The following is a 15,044-nucleotide window of genomic DNA, read 5'->3' on the forward strand; positions in this document are numbered from 1 at the left end:
CACAAAAGGGAACAACAGGCCACTGGAAAACATATGAAAATCAATTGAAAAACAACAAGTAATGAAGACAACAACACACTAATTGTAAATTAATATATATACATTAGGTCATTTTTTAAATTTAAGCCATACGGGTAACGAGTTTGCATGGTGAGTATCCAGTATGCCTCTCTGTTACGGAGGGCTTTAACCCAATCTCCACCTCTTTTCGGGCGTTTAACCCTTTCAATGGGTATGACTGTTAAGTGTGATGTTTCTCCATGGTGTATATCTCTACAGTGTTTGGACACTGTGGATATGTTGCGCTCACGCTCATAGCACGTAGATGAGTTAATGTGGGCTTGTGAAGTATGTTCTGCAATTCTGGTTTTAAGACTCCGTTTAGTACTGCCTATATACTGTACTGAACAAACTGTGCAAGTAATTAAATATACTACATATGTTGTATTACAATTTATGAAAGATTGTATTTTATGTTCCATGTTATTTTGTAATGATGATACAACATGTGTCTTTTGCATATATTTGCAGGCAGAACAGCGTGGTAAGCCACATTTAAAGCTGCCTTTTAAAGTTAGCCAGGTGTTGGGTTTTTGTGTAGAGCAAAATAAATTTGGAGCTAGTAGATCTCCCAAAGTGGCAGAATTTCTGGCAGAAAAGCGGCAGCCTGGTTTTAAAATTTCATAAAGGATTGGATCCTGAAATAATATGGGCAGATGTTTTTTGATGATATTGATCACTTGATTGTATTGACAGGTATATTCAGTGGAAAATGTTAATTGATTAGTATTGTTGTTATTTTTAACTTTATCAGGTCTCTCAGTATAAAGTAAATCTGCTCTGGATCTAAGGGATAAATTTTCTTTGGTACGTCGTGTGAGAGTTTTATTGTAGCCCCTGTCATGTAGTCGTTGTGTTATTTGTGTAGATGTTTGTTCATATTGGCTCTCTTGTGTACAAATGCGTTTTGCCCGTATGAATTCTCCTTTAGGGAGATTTCTCACTACATGTGGAGGATGACAACTATGTGCATGAAGCAGGGTGTTACCTGCAGTGGGTTTGCGATATAGGCTACATATTACATCATGACTTTGGAGAGATCCAGTTAAACAAAGATCTAAAAATGTTATGGTGGTTGGAGAATAAGAAAAGGTAAATTGGATGTTATAATTGTTACAATTTAAGTAGTTGATAAACATGGTAATGTCTTTTTCTTCACCTGACCATATCATAAGGCAATCGTCGATAAAACGACCGTACCACTGAATGTTAGCTATGTAGGGATTGAGTGAGGAATAAATGTATTCTTCTTCAAACCATGACATGAAAAGGTTAGCCAGAGATGGCGAAAACCTTGAGCCCATAGGGCAACCTTGCTTTTGAAGAAAAAATTCTTCATCAAAGGAGAAAAAGTTGTTAGTTAATAAAAATAATAATACATCCAATATGAAACAAATTTGCGTTTTGGGAAAGAGGCTGTACTTTTCAAGATGGTATTGAACTGAGGTTATGGCTAAATTGTGAGGTATACATGTATATAGTGAAATTACATCACAGGTGACCCAGAAAAATTTCTTATTCCAACGAAATGAGTCCATAATTTTCAATACTTCAAATGAATCTTTGATGAACGCTGGGGTTCTTGTAACGAACGGTTGTAAAATATTGTCCAACCATGTGGAAGTGAATTCCAATAACGATCCAGTGCCAGAAATTATAGGACGCATGGGGGGAGGAAAAATATTTTTATGGTATTTTGGAAGGGCATAAAAAATAGCCATATTGGGAAATTTTGGAATGAAAGTTTCTTGAGTTCTTTTATCAAGAATGCCTAAAGCAATGCCATCCTGTAATAACTTGTTAAGTCTCTCTGAAACACAGGCAGTTGGATCACTCTTCAAAGGTGTGTAAACATTTTTGTCTAGTAGAAGTTTTCTGCATTCTTGGGCATATAGACCAGTGGGTCACCTGTGATGTAATTTCACTATATACATGTATACCTCACAATTTAGCCATAACCTCAGTTCAATACCATCTTGAAAAGTACAGCCTCTTTCCCAAAACGCAAATTTGTTTCATATTGGATGTATTATTATTTTTATTAACTAACAACTTTTTCTCCTTTGATGAAGAATTTTTTCTTCAAAAGCAAGGTTGCCCTATGGGCTCAAGGTTTTCGCCATCTCTGGCTAACCTTTTCATGTCATGGTTTGAAGAAGAATACATTTATTCCTCACTCAATCCCTACATAGCTAACATTCAGTGGTACGGTCGTTTTATCGACGATTGCCTTATGATATGGTCAGGTGAAGAAAAAGACATTACCATGTTTATCAACTACTTAAATTGTAACAATTATAACATCCAATTTACCTTTTCTTATTCTCCAACCACCATAACATTTTTAGATCTTTGTTTAACTGGATCTCTCCAAAGTCATGATGTAATATGTAGCCTATATCGCAAACCCACTGCAGGTAACACCCTGCTTCATGCACATAGTTGTCATCCTCCACATGTAGTGAGAAATCTCCCTAAAGGAGAATTCATACGGGCAAAACGCATTTGTACACAAGAGAGCCAATATGAACAAACATCTACACAAATAACACAACGACTACATGACAGGGGCTACAATAAAACTCTCACACGACGTACCAAAGAAAATTTATCCCTTAGATCCAGAGCAGATTTACTTTATACTGAGAGACCTGATAAAGTTAAAAATAACAACAATACTAATCAATTAACATTTTCCACTGAATATACCTGTCAATACAATCAAGTGATCAATATCATCAAAAAACATCTGCCCATATTATTTCAGGATCCAATCCTTTATGAAATTTTAAAACCAGGCTGCCGCTTTTCTGCCAGAAATTCTGCCACTTTGGGAGATCTACTAGCTCCAAATTTATTTTGCTCTACACAAAAACCCAACACCTGGCTAACTTTAAAAGGCAGCTTTAAATGTGGCTTACCACGCTGTTCTGCCTGCAAATATATGCAAAAGACACATGTTGTATCATCATTACAAAATAACATGGAACATAAAATACAATCTTTCATAAATTGTAATACAACATATGTAGTATATTTAATTACTTGCACAGTTTGTTCAGTACAGTATATAGGCAGTACTAAACGGAGTCTTAAAACCAGAATTGCAGAACATACTTCACAAGCCCACATTAACTCATCTACGTGCTATGAGCGTGAGCGCAACATATCCACAGTGTCCAAACACTGTAGAGATATACACCATGGAGAAACATCACACTTAACAGTCATACCCATTGAAAGGGTTAAACGCCCGAAAAGAGGTGGAGATTGGGTTAAAGCCCTCCGTAACAGAGAGGCATACTGGATACTCACCATGCAAACTCGTTACCCGTATGGCTTAAATTTAAAAAATGACCTAATGTATATATATTAATTTACAATTAGTGTGTTGTTGTCTTCATTACTTGTTGTTTTTCAATTGATTTTCATATGTTTTCCAGTGGCCTGTTGTTCCCTTTTGTGTCCGTTCCCCCTCCCTCCCTTACCTTCTGGCTCTATGACGTGACTAATTACCTGCTCGTAATCCTTTTCACTTCCGTTTGATATGCCTTTATAATGAAAGCTCACATTTACTAGAATCTTATCTATGACTAAGAACTCCTAGGAGTTCGAAACGCGTCAGATGTCTGTAACATGGTACCCCTTTTAACTTTTTTATATTTTTGATGAAATAAATAGAAGTTTTATAGCACCTATTTCAAGCCTGGATGCTGGATCTATCGTTTGTTTGTCCATGATGCACTGAATCGGCTCAGCATATCCGCGCACCGGCACCTGATGTCTTGACCACAGAGGGGTGAGCTGAATTTCTATAAATTTTTTTCTTCCTATCCATTTGCCGCACAGTTTTTCGTGCTCCCCTTCATAAGAAATCATATTCATTTGCCAAAGTTAAAAACTTGCAAACATTTCGTTTAACTTAATGAAATTAGTGGTCATTGTAAAAAACACATCTCAAAGAAAAAATCTTTTTTGTCTATACACCTTCTTCCTCTTTTTTTTTACGAGCCAATGTCACAATCTACCACGCCAAACATGTCAGATTTCAACCCATTACCGCCTATTTTTTTCGGTGCTACCAATCAGGACCGTATGAATAAAGCCAGAGAATTATTTTCTACTAATGTGAACACCAATCCTCCTGAACGCACCTTAAAAAATATTATGCACGATATAGAAAAAGCCATGACTTCCCACTTGAAAGTGTGGTGGGATTCCATCACTTTAACAAAATACATGGAAAATAGCATGATACCAAGGGGACTGAGAATCTTGAAACTCCCGACAACACAATATAATGATGGCTTCATTACTGAATGGCAAAGAGTCTTATCGGACTGTTCATTAAAATTAATTGCACTCATCATCAAACAAGAGGAAACAAAACTTACTGACCTAAATGAAAAAATTCAAACATTGCAACAGGAACTCACATCATACCAAACCACATCGGAATTCAATGATCTTCAAACCAAATTGAATCTCTCGTTACAAAAACTAGAAGATTCCATCACTACAACTAAAAAAAGCTAATTTGATAGGGATCTAAGGGATTACAGCCAAAATAAAGTATATACCTGGAGATCATTTAAACATCCAAGGCCAATACTTAAAAATAGATCCTATAAAAATTACAAAACCTCAAATAGTTCACTGGACATTGATACATCAGATGCATATACAGATATCTCGGATACAGAGAATACGAACACACAAAGAAATGTTTCCTTCCAAGGCATGCAAACTAGAAGGGGTTCAAAAAACGAGTTTACACAGAACAAAAAAGGAAGCGCTATCGTAGATCAGGAAGGAAACACAACCAAAACCGCTTTACAAAAGAATACCAAGAAACAGAAATAACAAATACAATGCCATTGGAAACAAGTAAAAATCTTTCTGTAGTAAATTTATCTGCATGCATTCTAACGGAAGTCCAAATGAAATTGCTATCAAAAGGTTTAAGTTTCATTCCGTCAACAAATATAAATTTATATCAGACGGTTAAAGATGTGAATAAATTCATAAGACTTCTAACCATCAAAAAGCACTTTTTTCAAACAGATAAAATAGAACTACAAACAAGACAAACAACAAGAAATTTCTTCAACCTACAGGGAACCACATCCTTTACAGACATCAAGGACTTCAACGAACAGGTTGCGGTTATGCAACTGCTTGAGTTACAAGAAATCTCGTCTCCCTCCAGTGAGATCCATGTAAATTTGTCAGACATCATAAAGGTGCCCAATGCCGGTTTTTATCCAATTCAATCTAGAGCCTCCAGTATGGATATTTTCCAAACACGGGTGGAAAAAGAATTAGCTGACTTATCAAATACAACTACAGTAAAATCCAAAAATAACCTCACCCATGCTGAAAAAAACGCAATTAATGATCTGAAAAACAATACCAATATAATAATCCGAAATTCGGATAAAGGTGGCTGTATCATTATATTGGACACTGGTCTATATGCCCAAGAATGCAGAAAACTTCTACTAGACAAAAATGTTTACACACCTTTGAAGAGTGATCCAACTGCCTGTGTTTCAGAGAGACTTAACAAGTTATTACAGGATGGCATTGCTTTAGGCATTCTTGATAAAAGAACTCAAGAAACTTTCATTCCAAAATTTCCCAATATGGCTATTTTTTATGCCCTTCCAAAATACCATAAAAATATTTTTCCTCCCCCCATGCGTCCTATAATTTCTGGCACTGGATCGTTATTGGAATTCACTTCCACATGGTTGGACAATATTTTACAACCGTTCGTTACAAGAACCCCAGCGTTCATCAAAGATTCATTTGAAGTATTGAAAATTATGGACTCATTTCGTTGGAATAAGAAATTTTTCTGGGTCACCTGTGATGTAATTTCACTATATACATGTATACCTCACAATTTAGCCATAACCTCAGTTCAATACCATCTTGAAAAGTACAGCCTCTTTCCCAAAACGCAAATTTGTTTCATATTGGATGTATTATTATTTTTATTAACTAACAACTTTTTCTCCTTTGATGAAGAATTTTTTCTTCAAAAGCAAGGTTGCCCTATGGGCTCAAGGTTTTCGCCATCTCTGGCTAACCTTTTCATGTCATGGTTTGAAGAAGAATACATTTATTCCTCACTCAATCCCTACATAGCTAACATTCAGTGGTACGGTCGTTTTATCGACGATTGCCTTATGATATGGTCAGGTGAAGAAAAAGACATTACCATGTTTATCAACTACTTAAATTGTAACAATTATAACATCCAATTTACCTTTTCTTATTCTCCAACCACCATAACATTTTTAGATCTTTGTTTAACTGGATCTCTCCAAAGTCATGATGTAATATGTAGCCTATATCGCAAACCCACTGCAGGTAACACCCTGCTTCATGCACATAGTTGTCATCCTCCACATGTAGTGAGAAATCTCCCTAAAGGAGAATTCATACGGGCAAAACGCATTTGTACACAAGAGAGCCAATATGAACAAACATCTACACAAATAACACAACGACTACATGACAGGGGCTACAATAAAACTCTCACACGACGTACCAAAGAAAATTTATCCCTTAGATCCAGAGCAGATTTACTTTATACTGAGAGACCTGATAAAGTTAAAAATAACAACAATACTAATCAATTAACATTTTCCACTGAATATACCTGTCAATACAATCAAGTGATCAATATCATCAAAAAACATCTGCCCATATTATTTCAGGATCCAATCCTTTATGAAATTTTAAAACCAGGCTGCCGCTTTTCTGCCAGAAATTCTGCCACTTTGGGAGATCTACTAGCTCCAAATTTATTTTGCTCTACACAAAAACCCAACACCTGGCTAACTTTAAAAGGCAGCTTTAAATGTGGCTTACCACGCTGTTCTGCCTGCAAATATATGCAAAAGACACATGTTGTATCATCATTACAAAATAACATGGAACATAAAATACAATCTTTCATAAATTGTAATACAACATATGTAGTATATTTAATTACTTGCACAGTTTGTTCAGTACAGTATATAGGCAGTACTAAACGGAGTCTTAAAACCAGAATTGCAGAACATACTTCACAAGCCCACATTAACTCATCTACGTGCTATGAGCGTGAGCGCAACATATCCACAGTGTCCAAACACTGTAGAGATATACACCATGGAGAAACATCACACTTAACAGTCATACCCATTGAAAGGGTTAAACGCCCGAAAAGAGGTGGAGATTGGGTTAAAGCCCTCCGTAACAGAGAGGCATACTGGATACTCACCATGCAAACTCGTTACCCGTATGGCTTAAATTTAAAAAATGACCTAATGTATATATATTAATTTACAATTAGTGTGTTGTTGTCTTCATTACTTGTTGTTTTTCAATTGATTTTCATATGTTTTCCAGTGGCCTGTTGTTCCCTTTTGTGTCCGTTCCCCCTCCCTCCCTTACCTTCTGGCTCTATGACGTGACTAATTACCTGCTCGTAATCCTTTTCACTTCCGTTTGATATGCCTTTATAATGAAAGCTCACATTTACTAGAATCTTATCTATGACTAAGAACTCCTAGGAGTTCGAAACGCGTCAGATGTCTGTAACATGGTACCCCTTTTAACTTTTTTATATTTTTGATGAAATAAATAGAAGTTTTATAGCACCTATTTCAAGCCTGGATGCTGGATCTATCGTTTGTTTGTCCAATATGTAATATTGTTTACCATGTACAGACTTACTAACCTTTCTGTTTGGTCCCTTGTTGGCTTCAATGGAGCGTTGGTTATCTTGGACAGCCGAACACCTATAGCACTAGCATTGTCCTGTACAACGATGGCCGCTTGAAGTTCGGATGTAATTGTAGAGCCAGATGCACTAAGGTTTCACCCATACAGGAAAGATCAGACAGAAAATAAAATAGACCCAGGACAACCTTGGCACAAGTTATACTGAATTCAACCTACACAAAGAGACATAGAGAGCAACACCTCTAGTACATATCTGCAGCATGAAACAAGTGGTAAGAACCCTCAGCGTTCACACATTTTTTATTTGTTGGTTTATCCCTCCCTTCCCTTTTGTGGTTTCATTAAGGGGATTTTGTATTGTAAACAATTCCGAGTGTTGAGATCTAGTTTACAATGTTTCCATGCCTGCGAATGATGCAAATGTTGCTATATCAGAGATTTGATTTCCTTATTCAGTAGAAATAAGTTTTGTAACTATTATTATTTGTTCTCTTCCTTTACAACTTTTGACCTTTCTTTTTTTTTAAATAACGAAAGTTCATTTACAGTAATCACACGTGCAAGCTAATCCTCTTTCCTTAACAACAGCTATTTTTAAAAATCACATTTGGCCATGCTTCAGGGAACCTCCATAATGGATTGTTGTTCATGTAAAAACACCTGACCTCAAAGACACTTTATTTTAAATTTTTTCAACTACTAACCTCTCGGCACTCTGAGCCGTACTAGTATGTCATGGAGTCCCGCTAATAGCGCACCACACTGTACTAGTATGTCATGGAGTCCCGCTAATAGCGCACCACACTGTACTAGTATGTCATGGAGTCCCGCTAATAGCGCACCACACTGTACTAGTATGTCATGGAGTCCCGCTAATAGCGCACCACACTGTACTAGTATGTCATGAAGTCCCGCTAATAGTGCTCCACACTGTACTAGTATGCCATGGAGTCCTGCTAATAGAGCTCCACACTGTACTAGTATGTCATGGAGTCCCGCTAATAGCGCACCACACTGTACTAGTATGTCATGGAGTCCCGCTAATAGCGCACCACACTGTACTAGTATGTCATGAAGTCCCGCTAATAGCGCTCCACACTGTACTAGTATGTCATGGAGTCCCGCTAATAGCGCACCACACTGTACTAGTATGTCATGGAGTCCCGCTAATAGTGCTCCACACTGTACTAGTATGCCATGGAGTCCCGCTAATAGCGCTCCACACTGTACTAGTATGTCATGGAGTCCCGCTAATAGCGCACCACACTGTACTAGTATGTCATGGAGTCCCGCTAATAGTGCTCCACACTGTACTAGTATGTCATGGAGTCCCGCTAATAGCGCTCCACACTGTACTAGTATGTCATGGAGTCCCGCTAATAGCGCACCACACTGTACTAGTATGTCATGGAGTCCCGCTAATAGCGCTCCACACTGTACTAGTATGTCATGGAGTCCTGCTAATAGAGCTCCACACTGTACTAGTATGTCATGGAGTCCCGCTAATAGCGCACCACACTGTACTAGTATGTCATGAAGTCCCGCTAATAGTGCTCCACACTGTACTAGTATGCCATGGAGTCCTGCTAATAGAGCTCCACACTGTACTAGTATGTCATGGAGTCCCGCTAATAGCGCACCACACTGTACTAGTATGTCATGGAGTCCCGCTAATAGCGCACCACACTGTACTAGTATGTCATGGAGTCCCGCTAATAGTGCTCCACACTGTACTAGTATGTCATGGAGTCCCGCTAATAGCGCTCCACACTGTACTAGTATGTCATGGAGTCCCGCTAATAGCGCACCACACTGTACTAGTATGTCATGGAGTCCTGCTAATAGCGCACCACACTGTACTAGTATGTCATGAAGTCCCGCTAATAGTGCTCCACACTGTACTAGTATGCCATGGAGTCCTGCTAATAGAGCTCCACACTGTACTAGTATGTCATGGAGTCCCGCTAATAGCGCACCACACTGTACTAGTATGTCATGGAGTCCCGCTAATAGCGCACCACACTGTACTAGTATGTCATGAAGTCCCGCTAATAGCGCTCCACACTGTACTAGTATGTCATGGAGTCCCGCTAATAGCGCACCACACTGTACTAGTATGTCATGGAGTCCCGCTAATAGTGCTCCACACTGTACTAGTATGCCATGGAGTCCTGCTAATAGAGCTCCACACTGTACTAGTATGTCATGGAGTCCCGCTAATAGCGCACCACACTGTACTAGTATGTTATGGAGTCCCGCTAATAGTGCTCCACACTGTACTAGTATGTCATGGAGTCCCGCTAATAGCGCTCCACACTGTACTAGTATGTCATGGAGTCCCGCTAATAGCGCACCACACTGTACTAGTATGTCATGGAGTCCCGCTAATAGCGCTCCACACTGTACTAGTATGTCATGGAGTCCTGCTAATAGAGCTCCACACTGTACTAGTATGTCATGGAGTCCCGCTAATAGCGCACCACACTGTACTAGTATGTCATGAAGTCCCGCTAATAGTGCTCCACACTGTACTAGTATGCCATGGAGTCCTGCTAATAGAGCTCCACACTGTACTAGTATGTCATGGAGTCCCGCTAATAGCGCACCACACTGTACTAGTATGTCATGGAGTCCCGCTAATAGCGCACCACACTGTACTAGTATGTCATGGAGTCCCGCTAATAGCGCACCACACTGTACTAGTATGTCATGGAGTCCCGCTAATAGCGCACCACACTGTACTAGTATGTCATGGAGTCCTGCTAATAGCGCACCACACTGTACTAGTATGTCATGAAGTCCCGCTAATAGTGCTCCACACTGTACTAGTATGCCATGGAGTCCTGCTAATAGAGCTCCACACTGTACTAGTATGTCATGGAGTCCCGCTAATAGCGCACCACACTGTACTAGTATGTCATGGAGTCCCGCTAATAGCGCACCACACTGTACTAGTATGTCATGAAGTCCCGCTAATAGCGCTCCACACTGTACTAGTATGTCATGGAGTCCCGCTAATAGCGCACCACACTGTACTAGTATGTCATGGAGTCCCGCTAATAGTGCTCCACACTGTACTAGTATGCCATGGAGTCCTGCTAATAGAGCTCCACACTGTACTAGTATGTCATGGAGTCCCGCTAATAGCGCACCACACTGTACTAGTATGTCATGGAGTCCCGCTAATAGTGCTCCACACTGTACTAGTATGTCATGGAGTCCCGCTAATAGCGCTCCACACTGTACTAGTATGTCATGGAGTCCCGCTAATAGCGCACCACACTGTACTAGTATGTCATGGAGTCCCGCTAATAGCGCTCCACACTGTACTAGTATGTCATGGAGTCCTGCTAATAGAGCTCCACACTGTACTAGTATGTCATGGAGTCCCGCTAATAGCGCACCACACTGTACTAGTATGTCATGAAGTCCCGCTAATAGTGCTCCACACTGTACTAGTATGCCATGGAGTCCTGCTAATAGAGCTCCACACTGTACTAGTATGTCATGGAGTCCCGCTAATAGCGCACCACACTGTACTAGTATGTCATGGAGTCCCGCTAATAGCGCACCACACTGTACTAGTATGTCATGGAGTCCCGCTAATAGTGCTCCACACTGTACTAGTATGTCATGGAGTCCCGCTAATAGCGCTCCACACTGTACTAGTATGTCATGGAGTCCCGCTAATAGCGCACCACACTGTACTAGTATGTTATGGAGTCCCACTAATAGCGCACCACACTGTACTAGTATGTCATGGAGTCCCGCTAATAGCGCTCCACACTGTACTAGTATGTCATGGAGTCCTGCTAATAGAGCTCCACACTGTACTAGTATGTCATGGAGTCCCGCTAATAGCGCACCACACTGTACTAGTATGTCATGAAGTCCCGCTAATAGTGCTCCACACTGTACTAGTATGCCATGGAGTCCTGCTAATAGAGCTCCACACTGTACTAGTATGTCATGGAGTCCCGCTAATAGCGCACCACACTGTACTAGTATGTCATGGAGTCCCGCTAATAGCGCACCACACTGTACTAGTATGTCATGGAGTCCCGCTAATAGTGCTCCACACTGTACTAGTATGTCATGGAGTCCCGCTAATAGCGCTCCACACTGTACTAGTATGTCATGGAGTCCCGCTAATAGCGCACCACACTGTACTAGTATGTCATGGAGTCCCGCTAATAGCGCTCCACACTGTACTAGTATGTCATGGAGTCCCACTAATAGCGCTCCACATTGAACTAGTATGTCATGGAGTCCCGCTAATAGCGCTCCACATTGTACTAGTATGTCATGGAGTCCCACTAATTGTGCTCCACACTGTACTAGTATGTCATGGAGTCCCACTAATAGCGCACCACACTGTACTAGTATGTCATGGAGTCCCTCTAATAGCGCACCACACTGTACTAGTATGTCATGGAGTCCCGCTAATAGCGCTCCACACTGTACTAGTATGTCATGGAGTACCGCTAATAGCGCTCCACACTGTACTAGTATGTCATGGACCAGAGCTCAAGTGGCATCGGGAAGTGCAGGCTGTCTGTGACAGGACCCTTTTACCTATGAATCAGCATACAGTTCTATTACCCTGCAATACACCAGTATTGCAGGGTATTATAATGAACAAGCAGTCCAGAGCTGCTCCAGCGCCGCCTCAGCCTCCGCAGCTTACCAGAGTTGCTCCAGTGGCGCCTCAGACTTCGCAGCTTCCCAGAGCTGCTCCAGCGGCGCCTCACTCTCCACAGCTTCCCAGAGCTGCTTCAGCGGTGCCTCAGCAGCTTCCCAGAGCTGCTCCAGTGGCGCCTCAGCCTCTGCAGCTTCCCAGAGCTTCACCTGCAGCGCCTCAGCCTGCTCCAGTGATTCCGCAGCTTCCCAAAGCTGCTCCAGTGTCTCCGCAGCTTCCCAGAGCTGCTCCAGTAACTCCGTAGCTTCCCAGAGCTGCTCCAGTGACTCCGCAGCTTCCCAGAGCTACTCCAGTGACTCCGCAGCTTGCCAGTGCTGCTCCAGTGGCGTCCCAGCCTCTGCAGCTTGCCCGTGCTTCTCCAGTGGCGCCCCAACCTTCGCAGCCTGCCGTTGGTGCTCCAGTGGTGGCCCAGCCTCTGCAGCTTGCCAGTGCTGCTCCAGTGGCTCTCCAGAAGTCGCTCCAGAGACTCTGCAGCTTCCCACGGCTGCTCCGGTGACTCCGCAGCTTCCCACGGCTGCTCCGGTGACTCTGCAGCTTCCCACGGCTGCTCCTGTGACTCCGCAGCTTCCCACAGCTGCTCCGGTGACTCCGAAGCTGCTCCGGTGACTCCGGTGACTCCCCTGAGGCCGCTCCAGAGTCTCCACCGGCCTCTCCTGAGGCCGTTCCAGAGTCTCCACCGGCCTCCCCTGAGGCCGCTCCAGAGTCTCCACCGGCCTCCCCTGAGGCCGCTTCGAGTTTCCACTGGCCTCCCCTGAGGGTGCTCCAGAGTCTCCACTGGCCTCCCCTGAGGCCGCTCCAGAGTCTCCACCGGCCTCCCCTGAGGCCGCTCTAGTGTCTCAGCTTTCCAAGAGCCGCTCTTGCCTCCGCAGCTTCCCAGTGCTGCTCCGGCTTCCCAAGAGCCACTTCAGCCCAAGAGAAGAGGGGCCCTAAAGGACGGGGTACTGTCACGGGTACACCCGTGCTCCGCTGCCTGCCGGTCCTCGTCCCCCAGCCCTCACTTACCTCCTTACCACTGATCAGGACATTTACCCGACCCCTCTTCAACCCAATTCATACAAGCTTGGAGTTATCCTTCCATAAGGTGACTCCACACCTACAATGGTGCCAATATTTATTCACTGGTATTAATATCTAGTCATGTTGATACTCCAGAGTCTCCACCGGCATCCCCTGAGGGCACTCCAGAGTTTCCACCGGTCTCCCCTGAGGCCGCTCCAGAGTCTCCACCGGCCTCCCCTGAGTCTGCTCCAGAGTCTCTACCGGCCTCCCCTGAGGCCGCTCCAGAGTCTCCACCGGCCTCCCCTGAGGCCGCTCCAGAGTCTCCATCAGCCTCCCCTGAGGCCGCTCCAGTGTCTCCACCGGCCTCCCCTGAGGCCGGTGCAAGTTTGTCCTGTTTCTGCTTTTCCCCTTAGGTTCCATCACCGAGATGAATTGGAGGAGGCAAAAGAAGAGGCTGAAGAAGAAGAGAAGAGGGGCCCTAAAGGGTGGGGTACTGTCACGGGTACACCCGTGCTCCGCTGCCTGCCGGTCTCCGTCCCCCAGCCCTCACTTACCTCCTTACCACTGATCAGGACATTTACCCGACCCCTCTTCAACCCAATTCGTACATAAGGTGACTCCACACCTACAATGGTGCCAATATTTATTCACTGGTATTAATATCTAGTCATGTTGATACTACTGGCTATTGTTCTATGTTTTACTGTTCTCACAGCTTTTTTTGTTTCTGGCTGGTACCACTGAGGCTTTGATTTTGTGCAATGGTGTGATGGTGTCCTTGATGTTTACCACCTTTAATGTCTGGCAGCTAAATACCCCCAATAAGTCCTGTGTCTGATAAAGAAATATAATACCAACATTTTTAGTTGGACAAATGGACAAAAAGTTTCATCACTTAAAAACGTGGCTTCGTAACTATTACATTACGGCTTTTTGAGGAGTCAGTATAACCAAAAACATTCCTGGGTTAAACGGATCCGCTCATCCCTATTCCTCATCTCATCCCTTGTATTTTTCTAAAGTTAGGGGAGAATTTAAAAGTAAAAATTTGATTTCCGCTTTCTCTAGTATACATCTGAAAATAAATAAAATAATGAACGTGTCAGGTATGATGATGATTCTTCCATTTGGTGAATGTCATCTCGGAAAAATGCATCCAAGTGTCCAAAAAGACACTGCTTTGTCATTTTACCAACCATACAAATTTTAATAAATAGTGATCAAAAGGTCGTACCTTTGTCATAACAGTACGAATAAAAAAATGTATCTTTTCTCGCAAAAAATTACACATTTCCCAGCTAGGTAGACCCAATTATGAAAAAGTTACAGCTGGCATAATTTGGGTATGCGAGAAGTTTTGGAAATTTTTTAAATCTCCACAGTCGTACTGATTACACTTTGGTTTCACTTTTCCTCTGAATGTAACAAGGTGATTTGTGTGTTTTTTGTTACCATGCCCATAGACATTAGAAACTTCCTTCTTCCTTACGTGAAATCATGCTATAAATAATGAAAGCATTTGTCCTTCACCACATTGTCTGCTGAC

General features: G+C 42.2%; 1 protein-coding gene across 1 annotated transcript in view; it reads right to left on the reverse strand.

Moving 5' to 3' along the window:
• The window catches only part of LOC140134154 (mycolipanoate synthase-like), a 29,729-nt gene extending 21,526 nt beyond the window's left edge, over positions 1–8,203 (reverse strand). The window contains exons 1-6 of the mRNA XM_072154790.1: positions 8,193–8,203; positions 7,796–7,927; positions 6,943–6,955; positions 6,335–6,495; positions 2,982–2,994; positions 2,374–2,534 (exon numbers count right to left, since the gene is read on the reverse strand). Of these exons, the coding sequence (XP_072010891.1) occupies positions 2,374–2,534; positions 2,982–2,994; positions 6,335–6,495; positions 6,943–6,955; positions 7,796–7,927; positions 8,193–8,203 (491 nt within the window). The remainder of the gene's footprint in view (positions 1–2,373; positions 2,535–2,981; positions 2,995–6,334; positions 6,496–6,942; positions 6,956–7,795; positions 7,928–8,192) is intronic.
• Between the last annotated feature and the right edge of the window lie 6,841 nt (positions 8,204–15,044).

This window comes from Engystomops pustulosus, chromosome 5 (assembly GCF_040894005.1).
Source record: "Engystomops pustulosus chromosome 5, aEngPut4.maternal, whole genome shotgun sequence".
Lineage (NCBI taxonomy): Eukaryota > Metazoa > Chordata > Amphibia > Anura > Leptodactylidae > Engystomops > Engystomops pustulosus.